General features: G+C 36.0%; 2 protein-coding genes across 2 annotated transcripts in view; both read right to left on the bottom strand.

The window, feature by feature from the left end:
* The window catches only part of LOC134841450 (vesicle-trafficking protein SEC22b-B-like), a 105,128-nt gene that overhangs the window by 50,276 nt on the left and 34,940 nt on the right, over positions 1-19,912 (bottom strand). The gene's annotated exons all lie outside the window — the stretch shown is intronic.
* LOC134842956 (WD repeat-containing protein 20-like) lies at positions 2,795-19,565 on the bottom strand. The gene is made up of 16 exons (XM_063859495.1): positions 19,373-19,565; positions 19,145-19,207; positions 18,217-18,385; positions 17,490-17,665; positions 17,049-17,178; positions 16,538-16,709; positions 15,772-15,926; positions 15,274-15,484; positions 14,848-15,083; positions 13,817-14,024; positions 13,623-13,717; positions 7,044-7,179; positions 6,592-6,777; positions 3,885-3,988; positions 3,402-3,520; positions 2,795-3,185 (listed from the first exon to the last, which is right to left on the bottom strand). The coding sequence occupies exons 1-16, from the start codon at positions 19,466-19,468 to the stop codon at positions 2,970-2,972; spliced, it is 2,472 nt and encodes an 823-aa protein (XP_063715565.1). The 5' UTR covers positions 19,469-19,565; the 3' UTR covers positions 2,795-2,969.

The raw sequence follows: 19,912 nt of genomic DNA, 5'->3' as shown, positions 1-19,912 counted from the left end.
TTTCGCTGGGAAATCTGATTATTAAATTCCGTTTTCGAAACTAGAGGTCCATCAAATTTTGCCTTCTTTTCAACAAAGGAAAAACTGAACTTGAAAAGAAATCAAAGTCAAAACGCAAAAAAGTAAATTTGAGCCTGAACAAATTTTAGGATGTTTGCTGAAAAATCATCGCGACCTATATAAAAGTCTTCCTTACGCTCATTACGCATAAGAACTATTATTGACTATAACACCACTTCCCATCCAAAACCTTATCTGGTTTAGATTTGAAGCGTCTGGATTTACTTAAATCCCCACCCTTCTTCCTAGAAAAAACCGACCTTATGCATGTACTATTTTGGATTTGATTTATAAATAAATGGCAAAGGCGAGCTTTCGAATAGCAAGAACATAGCCAAAAATTACAATTAGAAAAGTGTCAATCAAGCAAGGAAACTAAAAAACATTGACTCATTTTGATTACTTTTCGAATTTTGGTGAAAACAAAATATTATGTTAAGGCTTTTCGAACTTCAAAAGCTGTTTATTATTGAAAGTTTTTTTAAGATATACCATTTAAAGATATTTGGACCAGTAATTATTTTCTTTATTCCACAAGGATTTCAGAAAAAAGTCCATTTTAAAACTATATGTCATTCATATATAGACTTAACTCAAAATTTGAAAACTTGAAACGACTTACACTCAAAAACTAAAATCCAGCCTCAAAACTAGTGCTCATTGACGTTTTATCGCGCCATAACCACGTTTTTAACTGAAGAGCTTTCAGAAATTGAATTTGAATCGAACTCGAAAAAACAAAAAGCTGAAAATCTACTTTGAGTGCGAACATTTTTGAAGCCTTTTCATGAAAATGAAAAAGATTAACATAGCCAACTGAGTTGGAAAAGAGTAATGAGCGCAAAGAAACAGAAACAAAACTAACTAGTTTTTGAAAAAATTTCAGCCTTCGAAAAGTAGATGTCTTTAAACCTCTTTAATTTCTAAAAACAATTTATTATTAACAATTTTCATGAAATTAACCCAATTTGAGAAAACTGGATAGAGGTAAAGATTTTATTTCGCTGTGAAATCTGATAATCAAATTCCACTTTCGAAACTAGAGGTCGATCACATTTTCGTGACCTTTACACATTTGCTGTTCGATAGTGGAATTTGCTTTTCCTCTAACAATCGAAATGCACTGAACTTATAAAAAACCGCCAAGACCTATATAAGAGTCTTCACTGCGTTCATTAATCTTAAACACGAACTACAGGAGTCTCTTCACTACATTCATTGACACTTAAAAACGGATGACTTTGAAAACACATTATCACCTAAGTGATTCGGCGGTCCAACCTATAGATTTAGAGTCTATTGTCATGGCTACGCTTGCTGTCTTCTAACACAGAGGCCAACATGCGCTTCGCAAACAAGAGCGAGAAAATACGAGTCTTGAAAATGAAAAACTTTGCTGTGGCGGATTCGAAACTAAAAGCACATGATTTGTAATCGCACGTCCTCAGATCTGCGCCACGTTTCATCAAACAGCAGCAAGTTTCACCAAATATAAACAGGTAAAATTAGCATGTAGTTTTTTCAAATATAATCAACTAAAGGCATTCACGCTAACTTTGCATGTAAAACTTTTGTACAAATTTTTGAAACAAATAGCTTTTTTTGAGTAATTGGATGAATTAAAAATGCATCAACTGCTAACTTATTACTTATCGAAAATCATAGCACATGCTATCAAAAAAGCCGTAAAAGTTCCCTAAAAGTGGCACCAATATTTTTGGTGTCATTTTAGAGGTTAGAAAAAAAGACTAGTCATACTATTATGCTATACTCGCTAAAGCTCACATATGTAAACACCAGCAACCAGTAAAGCGGATACAACACATTAGCAGTACACGGAAACTAAATTCAGTTATTTCATACCTGTTGTTTCAATTGAACTTTTAATTTTAGATTTGGCAGGGTAGTTTTTGAGAGGGAAGTTTCTATATTCCAGTAAAGCGGATACAACACATTAGCAGTACACGGAAACTAAATTCAGTTATTTAGTTGAGCAGTAATTTATGAGAGTCGGCTGGAAAAAATTATGAGAGGCCGCTTGGAGCGTAGATTTTTAATTAGATCCTAATCCTGAACTGAATGGGGCGCTATGGCTAGAACTGTAAGAGAGAAAACAAAGAATCTAACAGCTAAATTTGTAAAGATAAATGCCAGCATTGTTGTGTCCAAACTTCCGGGGAAAAGATAAATCTACTAAGGATAAGACAGAGGTGAAGCTATGTTTAACAGACACAAGCAACGGCAAAGAGGAGCTATAGTTGTTCAAAAAATAACCGTTTGAAAAACGAAAATTTCTGTCTACCACGCGATTCGAACAGCTGACCTCCCAGCAAATAGTCACCTGTTTCAACATGTAACCCACGGAAGCGTTAACTGTTATGATTGTGCTGTAGTCAAACTGATATACTGCTTAAGCTATTTCATATTGAACCAATAGCACACACGAACTGAACACCAAAATTGAACACAGAAAAGTTTGGCTAGAAAAGAGTGAATTGGTCTTACGACACAACCGTTGCTTGATCAAATTGTTATCCGAAACACTGTTCCGACCATTTTGAGGTTTCTTTACATTACATGCAGAAATCCATTTTGAGGATACTTTACAAGAATTTTACATGCAGAAATTTTTCGTAGAATGCAAGATGTAGTTAGAAAATGACATCATTAATTCATGTCATTTATTTCCAGTAATTTTCCAAATGTTAACAGTCTGATTTACAAGAATCAGCTAACCAAAAAAAAAACGTTAAGAAAATTGGAACCTGAAGTGCTAGGATACGTGGTCGGAACATTTTTAAAGCTGATCGCAAGTGTAATCAGTGATAGGGGATGCATGTAGGTATGTAAATTACCACTTTCTATTTTGTTTCCCATATTAATAAATACTTGAAGATTCATAAATCAAATCATTCGCCTCGACTGTGCTGCTTGACGTGGGCAGCACCTCCAATAGAAGACAGTTGGTGACCACTGTTGCTGCTCGGAATGCGACTGGCTGCAGTCGCTGCACTCATCGCCGCACGCTGCTGTTGTCCCACTCCCGGGTCGCCACCCGGTCCCGGGGAGAAGGGCGCAGCTCGGGCATTTACTTGTGACTGCTGATATTTGTGATGATGCTGCGCCTGCGACATTCGAAATCAGTGGTTAGCTTAGTCATTAATTAAATATTGGTTGTCGATTAACACCAAAAAATAATTGTTAAAATTGCTAATTATACTTTCCGTTAAACAATTCAAATCGCTCTTAAACAGTGGCGAAAGATGTTAAATTTATGGGGCCATTTAGAATTAATTCAAAACTTGACAATAAAAAATTAGATGGCTTCAAGTGCTCATTACTTGCTGGAGTTGTTGTTGGTGGTGGTGCTGTTGGTATGACCTTGGGGCCTTCTGCTGAGGAGGCGGAGGAGCTAGTTGGTATTGTGAGTTTGATTCCGGCACTGATGAAAGATAGTCACCTAAAAACAAAGGAAACTTATAAACAATGGCGAAGCAATGATAATACACAACTTGCAATAAAAATAGCATGTGAGCGTGACGAAATTTTGTTGAGCCAAAGGGAAACGAGAAAAAAAAATTAAAATTTTGCAATCAGATAACATCATAGTTTCAAATAATTTAAGACACGGCTCGATTCATTGCTTTCTTGACAATCAGAAAAAAAAGACAAAAAAACTATCGGCCTATTAAAAACCCATAAAAAAGCTATATTTTTGGACACTCAATAAAATGTACCATTACGAAAACAACTAGGTGATCTTCAATTATAGTAAAAATCGTCAAATCATGAGAGAAGTCCGTGCGTCGCTGTTATAGTCATACCTGATTCTGAGTGCCTAGGGGATTGTACTGGACTGTGAAACACTGCTGGTCTGGCGTATACTGTGACAAATCCCTCTTTTCCACCCACCACAAAACAGTTGGCCCTACATTAAAACGAACGACACTCTTCCATCATTCAGTTTTCAGTTTTGATTCTAGCAGACCAAAAGAGCGAGGAAAAGTTATGAGAAAAAAAACGAGATTTATTGTTCTATACCCAAACACATTTAACTCTTGCAAAACTTTGCAAAACTGCATATTAAGAAAGTGCTTTTAAAATATACTGAAACGCTTAATTCAGTGACTGGATAACCGTACTTAGGAACTTCATTGTTTGGTAACTTTTATATTAACCTACTGAATTAATCGAAAAATGAAACTAAGCAACTGCAAGCAAAGCAGTAAATTGAATTTAATTAAAAATATGATCTTAAACCTGAATAGAAAAATATTATAGCCAACAGAAAAACAAGAGCACCTTAAAAAAATTGAGTCAAGAATTGCAAGGAAATGGCTTGTTTTTCTGAAGAAAACTCGATTTTCGAAATTCGAAGTTAAAAATATATGGCCTTAAAACCTTCTGAATTTCAGGAACAATTCAAAATTGACACTTTTTGATAAAAATATGACTGAGATAACTGGATCAATAGATAAAAATTTTAATTCACTGTGAAATCTGAAAAATAAAATACACTTTCTAAATAACAAGTAGTTTTTCGTGACCTTAACACAATTGCTGCTCAAAACTGTAATTGCCTTCCTTCTAACGAAGGAAAAAACAGAACTTGAAAATCGCTAAAAAAAAATTGAGCGTGAACAAACTTAAGTTTTCGTGCAAAAAAAAATATACTCACAGCGGGCTTTACCTCTAGACTACAATTAGTGATATTTACCAAAAATTTCTATCATTTGTAAGATGTTGTTATGAGCAAAAAAGTCAACTACCAGATTACAAGACTTTCTATTGCAAGTGTAATAGAAAAGTGAAGTTAAACTTAGCAAAAAAAAGCATCTCTTAAAATTGAAAGAATGAAAATTCAGAAAACGAAAAATTTACACAGAGAAGCTGCGCTTCGCAAGCAGTAGCGAGAACAGAACAAAAAGCAGCAAAGTGAAAGAAATGATAGCATAGGCCTCGATATAGTTAAATTTTGCTACGTATGGTCTTCGAACCTCCGAGCTTGAGAATTGGAGTCTCACGCCCTGCCCTCTCGGCCACGAACGCTTAACAACCGGCAAATACTAGTCACAAAACATAGCCAACTGAACGTAGTAATTAACGTAAGGAAACTGAAAAAAATCGACTTGTTTATTCAAAAATCTTCAACCTTTGAATTTCGAAGAAAGCAATAGATGGCCTTAAAGCTCTTTGAAATTGTAGAACAATTTATGATGTATACTTTTTTGTTAAACTTGAATCAATTTTAGAAAACTGGATCAATAGCTAAAACTTTTATTTCGCTGGGAAATCTGACAATTAATTTCCATTTTCGAAATTAGAAGTCGATCACGGTTTTCGTGACTTATACAATTTTGCTGTTCGATAGTGGAGTTTGCCCTCCTTTTAACAAAAAAGCACTGAACTCAAAAACAAATAACAAGTCAACCGCGAAAAATCAAAATTGAGCGTGAACAAATTGTAAGTCTTTTTCCTGAAAAAAAAATCAGCAAGACTTACATAAGAGTACTCACTACGTTCATTACTCTTAATAAAGCAGCTACATATGCTAACAAATTTCCAATTCGATGCAGCAAAAGTGGCACCAAATACAAATAGACACAATTTTGCAAGTAATAGTTTAGAATATATCACACACTGAAGGAATGCAAAAATTGGAAAGCCTAAAACCCTATTATGTATAAAATATGTACTTCAAAAAATTGCGAGGGATTGAATTATAAAAGTTCTGAAATCGAGTTTATATTATTGCTATGTTGTTTGAAGCAAATTGCTTTGAAATATTATTGCTATGTTGTTTGATTTTTTCGGTTCATTTGATGATTTTAAAATGTATCAACTGAGTTCACTTATTATACTACTCGAATGTCAAAGCTTATGCTATCAAAAAGCTGTAATGGTGCCCCTAAAGTGGAACCAATATTTGCGACTTAGGTCAAAAAAATAGGTGTAGTATATCACTAACGCTCACTAAAGTTCGCCAGCGTAAGCAATCGTCTTACGCCGGAATCAAACCTAGACGGATTCAGAGTTTCACGTCGTCGCATCTGCGCCATGTTCGTTTGTAAATCTGCAAACACTAGCTACTAATATAGCAGATACAAATGATGGTATTTAATCGCCATTACAAAAAAGTTTCGAAGTGTAATGTAGTCGATCCCCCTCGCATCTGCGCCATAGTCGCTTGACAGCCGTCAAACAGTAGCCACCAAACTAGTATATACAATATCCTATTTGATTGCCAAGTCTAGCAAAAGTGCTAGAAGTTTATTTTAATGTAAGGTTGGAAAAAAGTGGACTTCGTGAATTGACACTAGGCTCGCTAGCTAGCACGTGTAACTATTCATCTGAATCAAATCTGACGCGCGACTGTTTTAGTTTTAGAGACAAAATTATATACGGCGTTTTCAAACTATAGTGCTTTAGAAGAGTAACAAAACATTGAGCCCCCGAAAATATAGTTTTTGTATTCCGTAAAAGTCATTTTTTAAACAATGATGAAAACAGAGCCGGAATTCGTACACTCACATGAATACTATAGCCGTGAGTCTTTCGAAGGAGGCCTTGGCATAGACGGATGGTTCTAGAGAGGGTATGGTTCCGTTGCGAGGACATGCGCCTGTGGCAAACAGCAGCTGTGCCTCCTCCTCCACCTTCACTTTCTGTCTGTTGATGTGGTGCAGGCCACCCTTGCCACTACCGCTCTGCGATTTACTAAAAAAACACAGTTCCAGTGCAAATGCTTAAAAATATCAGAAAGCATTTTACACAATTCAATCGTAGCTTTATAATTCTTTCCGAGCCTAATTTGGCTCTGAAGGAATTCTATAACTCAATGTTTTTTAAACAAAGCTACGCTCAATTTTAATGCAAAAGAACGTCTATTTAAGAAAGCACATCTTATTGTTAGCTTTTAGTGAAATCGCTATATGCAATAACTGAAACCTTTAAGCAAACCCGTTTTTCGCTACAAGGCTTACGTAGATCCACTGCCTCCTCCAGACGCGTTTGAAGAAGACGAAGAGGATGATGACCTGAACATGGATAGGGGTGTAGTCTTGTCCTTTTTCTCTTTCTCTTTCAACAATGGTACCACGTGACTCACATCAACCACAGCTGCAATTACAAAAAATTTAGAAAAGAAAGATTGGAAAAGTGTCAATGAACTTACGAAACCCAAAAAAACTGATTCACTTTTTGAGCATCTTTCAACACAGATGCAAAGCAGAGCTTCGCACCACTTGCAATACATAACTACAAGCCGAAGTTCGAATGATAAACTGGCTCTTACGAAAAAAAAAATTATGTTGAAGAAACCTTCGGCTGAAATTTTTTTTGCAAGTCTTATAGAACACAATTACCAAAATCATAGAGGATTCAGGTTGCACCAACTCCATTCATTTTTTTTATAACTATTAGATGGAAAGCATACGAAGGACTGATGTTTTGGTCGAAAAATCATGATCCAAAATTTACCAAGAATCTTCTCTGAAAACCATGGATCCGAATGTATCATAAGACATTTCCGATTGCTTGCTACAACCAAAAATCAAAACGAACGGAAAAAAGTTATAAATTGAAAATGAAAACTTAAATATAAAACAATCAACGAACGTGCTGAAAACAATAAAACGAATACTACAAAAAAGAATTCGCAGAAAATATAGAAATCTTTCAAAGCCTATAAAATAAACCCATTTACATCAATACTGTCAAACACTCATAATCTTAAATAACGTGCAACATCCAACAAGTACAAAAAAGTGAAATCAAAAATTGAAAACAAAAATTTTCCTGAAATTTAATTTAAGAATTCTATTTTAGACTATTTTAGAAAATTTTTTATAATTGAACATTACGCTGTGCCATCACTTTGAATGGATTTGAAATGAAGTTGCTCAAAAATAAATTTTGATACTAAGTCGTGTTCAGCTAACTGCACGCACTATTAAAACAAAAAAAAATCAGAAAACGTAACTTCGAAAAAAGCTGAAGTAATTTTTAAAAAAATCAAGCAAAAAGTTTTTCTTCTCAAAATAAAAGTTTTAGCTGGCGTGTATCTTAAAAACGTGTTAAAAAGTAAGTATGAAAGCGTGTGTGTGTTTTAAGTTCTTAGAAATGAATTAAACGGTTAATTGAATAGATTTTTCTTAAAAAAAATAGCACCCGGCAATTAAGCCTCCAAAAACAATTTCACATCTGAAAATTTTCAACACTAGATCCAGTAACGCATTAACTCAAGACACAGTTACTAGAAGTGCAATGTGCTGAAAATGCAGATCTTGAAATCGGAGATCCTGTAAACAAATTTATTTCGGGAAAAAAGTCTAGCACCCGATTGCAGTACACTTGCTTATCGCAAAGGAAATTAATGGATTTCGTAGAAAATGATACATCACTTCAAAAATCAATGAATTTCTAACATTTTTTATATTTGCCACTTTCTAAATAAATAATCCAACCAAATTTGAGAAAACGGAGTCGCTTGGCACATTATTCAGTTGCTCGGAGCCGCTCGGTTTTATTCAGCTGGGAAATTATATATAAGCCACACATTCGTAATAAGATGTCATTCACAGTTTTTTTGCCCCATTTGCACTTACTTTATAGTACAGCGTAACTTGCTTTTCATTTTGAAGTGAATAAAAAATTGAATTAGAAGTCAAACCACTTAAGCTAAAACTTGAGCTAGGCTATTTTTCTAGAAGTACTGCTTCACAACACTTGCCAGACAACACAAACATAATACTGCAAGCTAGCGAACAGGAAAAAGATTCGCAACTCTTTAAATTAAAAATTAAGGATGATTCAAGAATTAAACTGATACTGCTAGAATCAACGGGAAAAATGATTTGAAGAAAATAGATCCAAGGGCTACGGAAAAAAAGTAGCAAAAAATCAGCCAAAACGAAAATGACCCTTGCTGCTCCATAGTGGAGCTTGCCTTCATTTTAACATAGGAAATCGACCAAATTTAAAAAAAACCACTAGTCGACACAGAGGCGAAGTTGCACTTCGCATACACAAGCAAAAATATGACCGATAAGGCTACTGGGAAAAATTGAATGAGTAAAACTTTGAGTCTACAAAATTTTTCAAGTGACGCACGCCAATTATGACGCATTAGCAGTAAAAAAAAAGAAATTTACCAACTAAAAGGCCCCAATTTAAAGAGCAGTCTATGGAGCAGTAAAAAATGAAAAAATAAAATTTAATAAAAATAAAACGAAATTTTTTGTTTTAAATTTGAGATTTTTTGTGAAAATCATCCCCCCACACGCCATATTAAGTACAAAATTATAAATTCCGCTCCTAGTAACGAATCAATTATGGCATCCTTCTACCAATGAGCATCCTTCTACCAATTTGAAACGATTTCTATGACAGGTTATAACGCGAATAGCGCGAATTATATAGCGCGTTTTATGTCACTAATTGGACAAAATGGCAATTTTTAAACCCCCATAACTTTACGAAAAAAGATCACAGGTAAAATATCTTTCCAAAATTAAGCTCAAAACAACAATACTTTTTGAATGATACAAAAAATCCCGTCAAAAATGGCTAGCTAAAAAGTCGAAATTTGTCTGAAGAAAAAAACCACTCCGAGCACAAATAATCCGCTACTTTCGTTACGAACGTCGGAACAATCATGGTCTGTGTAAATATCCTTAGCATTGTCTTTACTTAATAGCTGGTTATTGGTCAAAATGAACACTTTCAAAATGAACACATTTTATCGCAACAATATTTGCGACTTAGGTTGGAAAAAAAAGATAGTTCATACTATAACACAAGCATTGCTTGTGTAAAAACACGCTCCGATTGGGAATTAAACTTCGGGACACATGACCCAACGACGTGTGCTTTACCATTAAAACAATTGAGCAGGAACAAATATAAAAGTTCTATAAACGAGCAAGGTTAATTTCTAAAGGATGATTCCAGACTAAAAATTAAGAATTAAACTGATACTAGCATGTAACACACCTCCTGTGCCTCTAATAAAAAACGAATATAATAGAAATAAGATCTGCGTCATTTGAGTGTACTCTGGCAGCACCTAATAACAGTGTTGGTAATTTAATTTTTTTAAAAGTTTTATTATATTCAAGTTTTTAATTCGAATTTTGAAAAATCATAAAACTGAAAAACCATGAGAAAAAAGTTTGAAAAAACTTTAAATGTCACATCTTGGAATCTAAAAGCTCTTGAGAAACCGCATTTTGACTGAGATTTGCAGCTCTTGAGAGTAATCTCACAATACCCAATTACACCGTTGAAAATGTCAAATTGTCAGAAACTTCAAACTTAAAAAATCTAAAAATTTTTTTTTGAAAAAAGCATTAAAAAAGCGTCATATCTCGAAAACTACAATGAGTTGCACAAAAAAACTTGCCGATCAGATTCAAAACCCCTGAGAGTACTATGACAACAACAGGGTTATGAATTTCGAACTTTGAAAATAAATTCAAATTTAAATATTTTGAAAAAAAATCACAAAAAGCGTCATGTCTGAAAACTAAATAGATTTTAGCCGTCATTTGTCCTTTTCAGAGGCAAAATATGCATCTCCTGAGAAGACTCTGAGAACCCCCACTACAGGGTTGGGAATTTTAAAACTTTGAAAAATAATTATAAATTAAAGTTTTCTGAAATTTAAAAAAATCACAAAAAACGTCATATCTCGAAAACCAGAAAAATTTGAGCAGTCAAATTTAGAGACAAAAATTCGCAATGCCTAGGAATACCCTTTCAAAGCCTCACTATAGAGATGATGAATACTTCAAACATTGTGAAATTTTTTATATCAAAGTTCTTTGAATAATTTTTTTCTTAAAAACAACAAAAAATTGAACAAACTTTAATTCAAATGAGCGATTTAGTTGGATGGGAAAAATCCGATACTAAGCCGGATGGTAAAAAATCGAAAACTAAAAGAGGAAACTAGGCCGACAAAAAAAATACCGAAAGCCACGAAGTCGAAAATTCAAAAAATACCAAGGAAATATCATGTAAAAAATTTGAACTGCAAATTTAATGGAAAATACTAAAAGGGATGCACAGTGAAAAAACAATATACGAACATGCTGAAATCTGTGGACAAAGTTGTTTACGGGAAAAAAGTCCTGTACCCGATTGCAATACCCGTTTAGCGCAAGTAATCATTTTGTGCCGTTAACCCGATGCAAAATAATTTCACTGAACGGACAAAGAATAGGCCGAAATCATTTAGGATGAATAAAATTTCTAAGCGAGAAAAAAGAAAGATTCCAGCGAGCGTTAGCAAATTAAAATAACAGAAGATAATCAACGACATTTGAAACTGTAATGAAAACTTCTCACAGCGCAACAAAAACCCGTGGTGTGGCAACTAAGTCGACAATTCATTAGTCGACAAACAATAGTCAGACTATTCAATTTTTAAATTAAAGTTTTCTGAAATTTAAAAAAAAATCACAAAAAACGTCATATCTCGAAAACCACAAAAGTTTGAGCAGTCACATTTAGAGACAAAAATTCGCAATGCCTAGGAATACCCTTTCAAAGCCTCACTATAGAGATGATGAAAACTTCAAACATTGTGAAATTTTTTATATCAGTTCTTTGAATAATTTTTTTAAAAAGACATAAAATATGTAACATCTTGAAAACTAACAACCTTTGCGCAGTCGCCTTTGGACGCAAAAGTTGCAACTTGGAACTCCTGAGAGTACCCTCGCAGAACCCAACTACAAGGTTGGGAATTTCAAATTTTAAGAATTACTTTGCCGACAAAATTTGAGCAGACAAAAGAAAGTCCAACAATTCAAATATCATTGGGGAAAAATTTTTCATAGGATAAAAATTTGGAAGGGAAACTATCATAAAAAAATGTGAGCAACATAATTGTTCAAACTTTCAATTTTTATGATTCAACCGAACTGATTTATCCAAATTAAAAAAAACACAGGCGAAGTTGAGCTTCGCACCACTTGCGATACATCACAAGAAAAAAATCGAAAATGTCGAAAAAAACTAGATCTATCACAATGAATCAAGCTACTTTTGAAACAAAAACATTCTGAGACAATAGAATGTAAAAAACATCGGAAGATAATTTACCAAGCGGTAACAAAGCCAAAATGCCTTGGCAGAAACCTTTTAAGCCGAACAAAATCAACAGGACTTCAGACTTATGAAACGTTAATAAGCCCTAAAAACACAAAAATGCACACAAACTTTTTTCGCTCATCGAAAGACGCAATATCAGGCCGATAAGCCGATATAATATAGGCCTAAACATATAAAGCCAAAGCAAAAATAAACAAAAAAAAATTGTTGTCCGGAAAAACGTTATCAATAATTTCTATTAGGATGTTTAGCATTTTATGCAATCCAGAGATGAGCATAATTAGTATGTTACCAAGGAAACGACTCAAAATTAGGTCAGTAAACCAATAAAAAGATAATCCGAACTAATTTGGGCAGAATAAGGTTTTCAAGCGAAAAAAAAACCAAAAATATATATACCATGTCAAGGTTAAAAAATATACAAACAAAGAGCAAACAGCAGGTAAATCAGAACACTAAAAACAACAAAAAATTGAAAAAACTTTAATTCAAATGAGCGATTTAGTTGGATGGGAAAAATCGGATACTACTAAAAGAGGAAGCTAGGCCGACAAAAAAAATACCGAAAGCCACGAAGTCGAAAATTCAAAAAATACCAAGAAATATCATGTAAAAAATTTGAACTGCAAATTTAATGGAAAAACACTAAAAGGGATGCACAGTGGAAAAAACAATATACGAACATGCTGAAATCTGTGGACAAAGTTGTTTACGGGAAAAAAGTCCTGTACCCGATTGCAATACCCGTTTAGCGCAAGTAATCAATTTGTGCCGTTAACCCGATGCAAAATAATTTCACTGAACGGACAAAGAATAGGCCGAAATCATTTAGGATGAATAAAATTTCTAAGCGAGAAAAAAGAAAGATTCCAGCGAGGGTTAGCAAATTAAAATTACAGAAGATAATCAACGACATTTGAAACTGTAATGAAAACTTCTCACAGCGCAACAAAAACCCGTGGTGTGGCAACTAAGTCGACAATTCATTAGTCGACAAACAATAGTCAGACTATTCAAGTTTTACCGGAAAAAAATTCAACTTTATCCACTGAAAAAAAAACAGGCTCGGGCCGGGACTCGAGCCCCAGACCATAGGGTGCAAAGGCAACTGCATTAAATCCAGACTAAGTGGGAAGAGGCCTGGAAGTTGCGCAAGTTCGATAATAAAGCAATATCAATTTCTTACATGTGTAAGAGAAGTTGTTTCCGGTAAAAAAAAGTCTAGTTCCCGATTACAAGACATTTGCTTTCGCAAGTGTAAATATTAAAATCCGCTTCTGACACAAAAATCATTCACGTTTCCTGGTTCCACGAGATTTTTAACACGCACACCAGCTCATACATCAACTAATAAAAGTCCATAGTAACCAGGCAATTGATGCAATTCCAGTAGTACAATTCAAGTTATCCAAAATTTCAATTAGAGAAAAAAGAGAAATACTAACCACCTTCTCCTTTGCCTTTCGAAGGTGACCCCTGACCTTGCTTCGGATCAGCATTGTTCACTTTGTTGACCTTCGAGCCCGGCAGACTGTTGGACCTAATGTGAGAAACCTATATGTAGTCAAAAATCACGCAGATTATCGTCGTTAGCTGTTCAAATAGAGGATATTAAGAGCAGACTCAATTGCTACTGTACCTGGTAACTGCTGCAGTGGCGTGTGTATTAGGAGCCAAGTTCTGAGAAGGACCTGATGGAGTGCATGAGAAATTGGTTGACATTGAAGTCGATTCTGAATGTTGAGAGTGGATTGACTTGCTATTGCTACTGCTAACCATACTCATGCCCAGGTGGTGTTGCGATTCACTCGTTTTGGGAGATGGCATGTTTTCGCTGTATCGCGAGACTGTAAAAAACATACTTGGAACCCCGAAGTCATAGTTCGAAAACTATACATGGATATCTATAGAAAAATAAACTTTTCGAGGTATCGCTCATCTGTAGTTCACTTCTTTTTCAATCTTTTCGTCTCTTTTTTGCTTTTGTATTTTGGTTTGCAAAAACACGGACCAAGTTAGCATCTTAGCAGCAAAAGCATTTAGGGGGAGGAAGTTAATTTGGTTGTAATCGGAAATGTTTGCCAATCAAAATTGAGTATTTTACACGTAGTGCTCAAAAATTTTGTTCATATAAAATATTGGGTTAGAAGATCTTATCTTGGTCTTTTTAAGGGGAAGGAGGTTGCGTTGATCCCAAAAAAAAACATATAATTCAATCAGAGTTTGCAAAAGAATTCATCGAATTCCGTGAGATTCTGTTTCGTCAGAGGGAGGTTCATAGCAAGTTTCTAATTGGACATCGAAACTTTTGTCAAATATTATTGAAAACATCAAGTTACAAAACACTTCATAATCACAAAACGAACAGCCGCAAACAGCTGAATTTATTGTATGCTAACCATTTTACACGCATACTTCTACAACTTGAAGCGTTTTCAAATTTCTGCTCCCGGCATTGAAACAGGCAACACAAATAAGTACAAGCAAAGCATGTCTAGAATTTAAAAAAAGAAACAACCCATCAAATAATTTTCAAAGAAAAGATGCTTTGAAAAAACATCAGACTCCCAGCCCGACATTCCATTTGTTCATTGGTCTCAAAAAAAGGGTTTCGCAGTCTAGCTGAAATCTAAGACTACCATTCCTCTTGTTTAAATAATTGATGCTAGCCTGATGTTCCAGTCGACCTGGTTCGTGACTTTCTCTCTTTCGATGCTGCCAAGAGAAGACTTTCATCTATATCCCACAGTGCTAAGTGGGTGTCATGAGACACGGATCCCAGCCTGTAACTCCTGCTGTGCCTCCGTACACTGTGCGACTGAGACAGGGTCCGGGAGAGAAGCATGGACTCGTGAGCTCTCGACTGCACAAAGTGGCTGTCAAAAGACACCGCTGATACCCATGACCTGTAACAGATAAGTTCAGGAAATAGGTCAAATATCCCAGAATTAACATAGAACTCAACTTACACGACAACTTTTGCGTAAACACCCCACGTCCAGTGCTAAGAGATGTCTTCAGGTTTAATCTAAGTCGGCTTACAGGCGAGTCTTCTTTAGTCTCCGATTAAAATTATATTAAAACTGCTGTAATTACCTGTGACCTTGACATCTGAGGATGACCCTGTTCTCTTGCATGGAGTAGACATGCACTAAATCGTCTTCAGCCCCAGCCGCCAGCAAGATGCCGTCTCCACTCCAGGCCACACACAACATGGCCCCAAAGTAGCTCTTCATTTGTCCAATCAACTCCCTCCCGTGGAAGTCAAAGATGCGCACGAAGCCATCTGCAGTTGCCAGCGCCAACACTAAACCACAGAAGCATATCAGATCAGAAGCGTTCTGTATTCTATACATGACAAAAAATCCTCCACTCCCCCCCCCCCCCCCTCCCATTCTGTTTGGGTAGGGAAAAATTAACCTTGGTTCTAGTTGGAATTTTCAGCCAATCCGAATCATTTTTTTTATACAGCTACATTTTGTCAACTTAGAGGGAATAGAATATTATCGCAGTTATATAGCTGAACTGTGCCAAACTATACGTTTGGACTACTAATAGAGCAAACAGATAATGATTAAGATTTCATTGTCTCACTCAGTGTTGTGGCAGTGGCTGTTCTGTTGAGTCTGTTGGCGGTGTGAGGAGCGAACTGGACCTCGTTGACTGCCCCGTGGCCCACTATCCATTTGTGCAGTGGGTTTCGAGGAACTGCACTTGAGGGCACTCCATTTTGCTGCAGCTGCGATTGACTGAAGAAAACATAGCAGATTTCAATCAAAATAATTGCTCCAAACCGGAGGGATCGCTGTTCTGTTCTCATGGTGCACCACTAACAACGAAGTAATTTCGATGCAAATTATCAAACTCAGCTTTTCTTTGCCTGGAAAATATTTCGCATCTGGGCTGTTTCCGTTTCCCTTTTTTAACGTTTCTGGAATTCGATAAACCAGGAGTTGGAAGCAGGAAGAAATCATACTTGAAGTATTATCAAAAAATGGACCAAATTGATTTGTGAAAATTTTTTATTCGATGCTCCGTCGGGCTTTCGCCCCGCTCACCCACCCATTTGCAACTTTTACGGCACCCATTTTTGGTCAGCCAACGCTGAAGTTTCTCTAAGGTCGCCTATGTCGTAAACTAGGAACAACAAAAACTGAATTGAAAAGCGGGACCGCCAAAAAAAAACGTTAAAACCTGCCAAAAAAAATGCCTTAAACGGGTTGAAACTAAACAGCTTAGTTTTGAAGCGTTTTTTGATAGCTCGTTGAATCAATTTGATCGACCTAATAAGGTTCAATAGGCCAATCTACTTCTCTAGAAAATCTTATATTGTCGCCAGACTGCATATACAACAACAGACCTGCCTTTGCCCTGACTCTGGGATGTTGTAGATGCGGCTGCCCTTGACTGGTACACTATATACGTGTCCTTCTGCGCCACTGGCACAAAGACTGGCACTCCGCTGTGGTTGGGTTCAGCTGCCGAGTAGTGGTAAAGGTTACCACTCAAGTGTCCAACCACAAACTCATTCTCTAAAACAAACACTTTCATCTTTACAGTTCTGGCAAAATTTAAAAAACGTTCTAGTCACAATGGAGGACGCAATAAACTGACTTTTTGCCTTTTTCAAAACCTGTTAGGTAGATTCTTCACTAATGTATTGATTTTTGAATTGGAATGACAAAAAAGATACTTTGATGCTATAAGGATATTTGTTTTGTATCAGCACATTTGATTTTTTGTCTGATTTGAGCTCGAAAGTCTTGATTTAAATACCAATTGGTTTTTGATTTTCATGGACAACTTAAAAACCAAGACTTTCTACTAATGTCAGTTGAATTAACTGTCTGGCTTTTTTGCCCCAAGCTGACCTGAGTTTGGGAGCCACTTGACACAAGTGACCTTGCTCTGTTCATATGCCTTTTCCTCGTTGAATGTCCTCCCATTATTCTGACCTCCTCTATAGTCTGTCAATTGAACTTGGCCATGTGTGAAGCCTACCTAAAATGTATTCTAATATAACTCGGTTTCTGATAAATGTTTTTCGTTATCAATACTTCGTATCTAATTGTACCCATGACTATAAAATCTGGATTTTTTTAACGTTATATGAACACATAACTTGTAAACCAGCATCTAATTTTGACATCTCCGTTTACAATTCCAAGCCTCTAATAGACATCATGAACTTTTTTCAAAATCAGTTTGCATTCAGCTTCAGTTATCGAAAAGGTCTTTCTTATTTAATTTCCTTATTTATGTTAATTACTTTTTAAGCCATGGATATTTTATACTTTATCTGATTTGCTTACGAGATTGAGATGGTAGACTTCTGAGGCACCATTGGGTTTGTCCTCCACTTGGTACACATCGCACAGGTCATGTGCGGTGGGCGGACATCCCCGGTAGAAGCGTCTGTCTATCTTGTGCATGTCCAGTTCAACACTCCTGTTCGCGCCCCTGTACGCGTACCAATACGTCGCCATGCCTAACAGCACAACACAATATACATATAAATAATAACCAGGGGCGGATCTAGGAATTTTTTTAGGTCGACCAAATTGATTTTCCGAGCTCTCCCAAAGCATTACAAAATTTTGACAAAGAAATTGCGTTTTTTTTTGGCGCGCGCTCCCCCTCAAAATTAATATTTATTGGCGCCGAAGTCGCCTTTAGAAAACTTTTAGGGTACGTCACCAAAAATGGCTCTCTCAAAATAGAACAAAGGGTGACTCTTTGGGTCGGCAGGGGGTCATATTCCTAAATCCGCCCCTGATAATAACATCTGTACATTTGAACTGTTTAGAAACAAGTAAATCCGAGGGTGCCTCGAGTTAAATATAGGTTGAATGCGGTTTTACTTAGAGGGAAACTGTCATTCAGATTAATAGATTAATTCTAATTACAACACAAAAAAAAGAAAAACCGTGGAGGTCAACTATTGCTCTACGCCACAAAAATCTAGATCAATACAATCAGCATCTAGATAAATTCTTTAAGCAAAAAATCAAAATATTTTTCAAAATCTAGTATACACACTGTAGTTGATGCCCAGCATTTCGCATAAGTCTCCGTCCAAGTAGTAGCTCTGAGATGACAGTCTTAGGGGTTCAAGAGAGGAGGAGGAAGAGGAAGCCGATGAGTTTACACCGCCCGCTGGAAGTCCCCCAGCATTTCCCGAGGATGTATAGCCTCCTGCATGACCCCCCTACATACAAAATAGGATCATTTGAAATTTAGCTGAAGAGTCAGCACCATTTTTTGTATGCATTAGTTCTGCCCGTCGGAAAAAAAACGGAAAAAACAGCTTTCCTTGCAATGCTTATTGAAAGAATTCGGCCGCTCCTTTTTGTTCCGACCATTGGGGAGAAATTTGTTCGTTGCGTGTGTTTTGGAATTTTCCACTCAAAAACAGGCACCAAAAAAACGATCACAATGGGTGGAGTGATATATCATATTAAAGCTGATTCAGACTTGAACTGATCTACACTGAAAAATTTTAGTTGCTTCTTTTTTAAAGCGGTTCCTTCAATAAAGTTTTTCTTCTGATAAAACTTCTGATAAAACTCTTCTGATAAAACATATTTTATACAATTTAAGTTTTTATTTTATTTTTTCTTGAAAACTATAGTCAAATATGACTAATTTACTAATCTTGTACATGCTCAAGCTACAAGGAATGTCGATAAAGAAAGTCACCGTCGATGAAATTCCAGACTCTATTACTGCCATTTTCACGTGTTTTTGAATGTATTTGAAGCACAGGATGAATTGACTCCATCCTCAAACCTGCCAAACTCAAGGGCAAAAAACTAAGGTAAATTTCAGTGATGTGAGCAACAGCTATTTTTTTGGCACGCTGAAAAATATTAAACGGTCAGTAGGTACGTAACCGAGGAGCAATCAATCATTGAGCAAGCAATCAAGAAAAATGTATTGTCTGACATTGAAACTATTTTCAGCCAACCTGATGAGGCGCGTTGATTGGGTGACCAGATCCAATGTATTGACCACCATTAGCCGACCGGATCTGAAATGATTGCTTGTAACAGAACTGAGCAATATAATATCAATTACAAATCAAGCTAAATCAATGATTCAAAATTAAAAAATGTAACGTCTCAATTTCTCAGACAAATCAGAAAAAGATTGATTAAATTATGGAAACTTAAAATCCCAATTCAGCTTCACTCACCCTCAAATCTAGTCGGTTTCCAAAGATACAATAGTCGCCCTCCTTCAGAGAGAAATCAGCAACTATCTTGTCAGTATTCTGGTGGTCGCCTTCCATTTCACAACAATGCCTATATTTCAGTCAGACTCATGTTAGTCATGTTACACCAAAATATTTCATAGCTTACATGACGCGCTAAAAACAATCAGAAGAATGACGTTGTGCCAGTCGGTCATGTCTGGGGGTTTGACCTTGAGAAATACGTAATTTTGGAGTGAAATTTTAATTTTGCAAAATTCGAATCGAGCCTGTCATGCTCAATTTTCTCGAACCAACTGAAAATGAAAAAGTCAGAAATCAGAACACCCGAATTAACAATTGCGGGAAACTACTCAAGAAAAAGGCAGGAAATTGCTATTCGCAATTTCTCGATACGAAATATCAAGAGAGTAGAGCTGTCTTGTCCTGAAAACAGGAGAATCGAATACGGACTTGAGACAGAACAATTATTCGAATGGAAAGGAGTGGACTCTGAATGGAAGAGTGGACAACTCGAGTGTC

This window comes from Symsagittifera roscoffensis, chromosome 3 (assembly GCF_963678635.1).
Source record: "Symsagittifera roscoffensis chromosome 3, txSymRosc1.1, whole genome shotgun sequence".
In the NCBI taxonomy this organism is placed as follows: Eukaryota; Metazoa; Xenacoelomorpha; order Acoela; family Convolutidae; genus Symsagittifera; species Symsagittifera roscoffensis.
Note: the sequence above shows the minus strand (reverse complement) of the source record. Positions and strands in the feature narration are given on the sequence as shown.

What these genes read in the sequence shown, in the direction of transcription:
- LOC134842956 (XM_063859495.1), bottom strand. Translation starts at nt 19,468, where the DNA reads ATGGAAGGCGACCACCAGAATACTGACAAGATAGTTGCTGATTTCTCT. An exon ending in CAGGTCGACTGGAACATCAG is followed by an intron (nt 14,025 to 14,847) that starts GCTAGCATCAAT and finishes TGTTTTTTACAG; the next exon opens with TCTCGCGATACAGCGAAAAC. An exon ending in ACCAACAACAACTCCAGCAA is followed by an intron (nt 3,186 to 3,401) that starts GTAATGAGCACT and finishes CGAATGTCGCAG; the next exon opens with GCGCAGCATCATCACAAATA.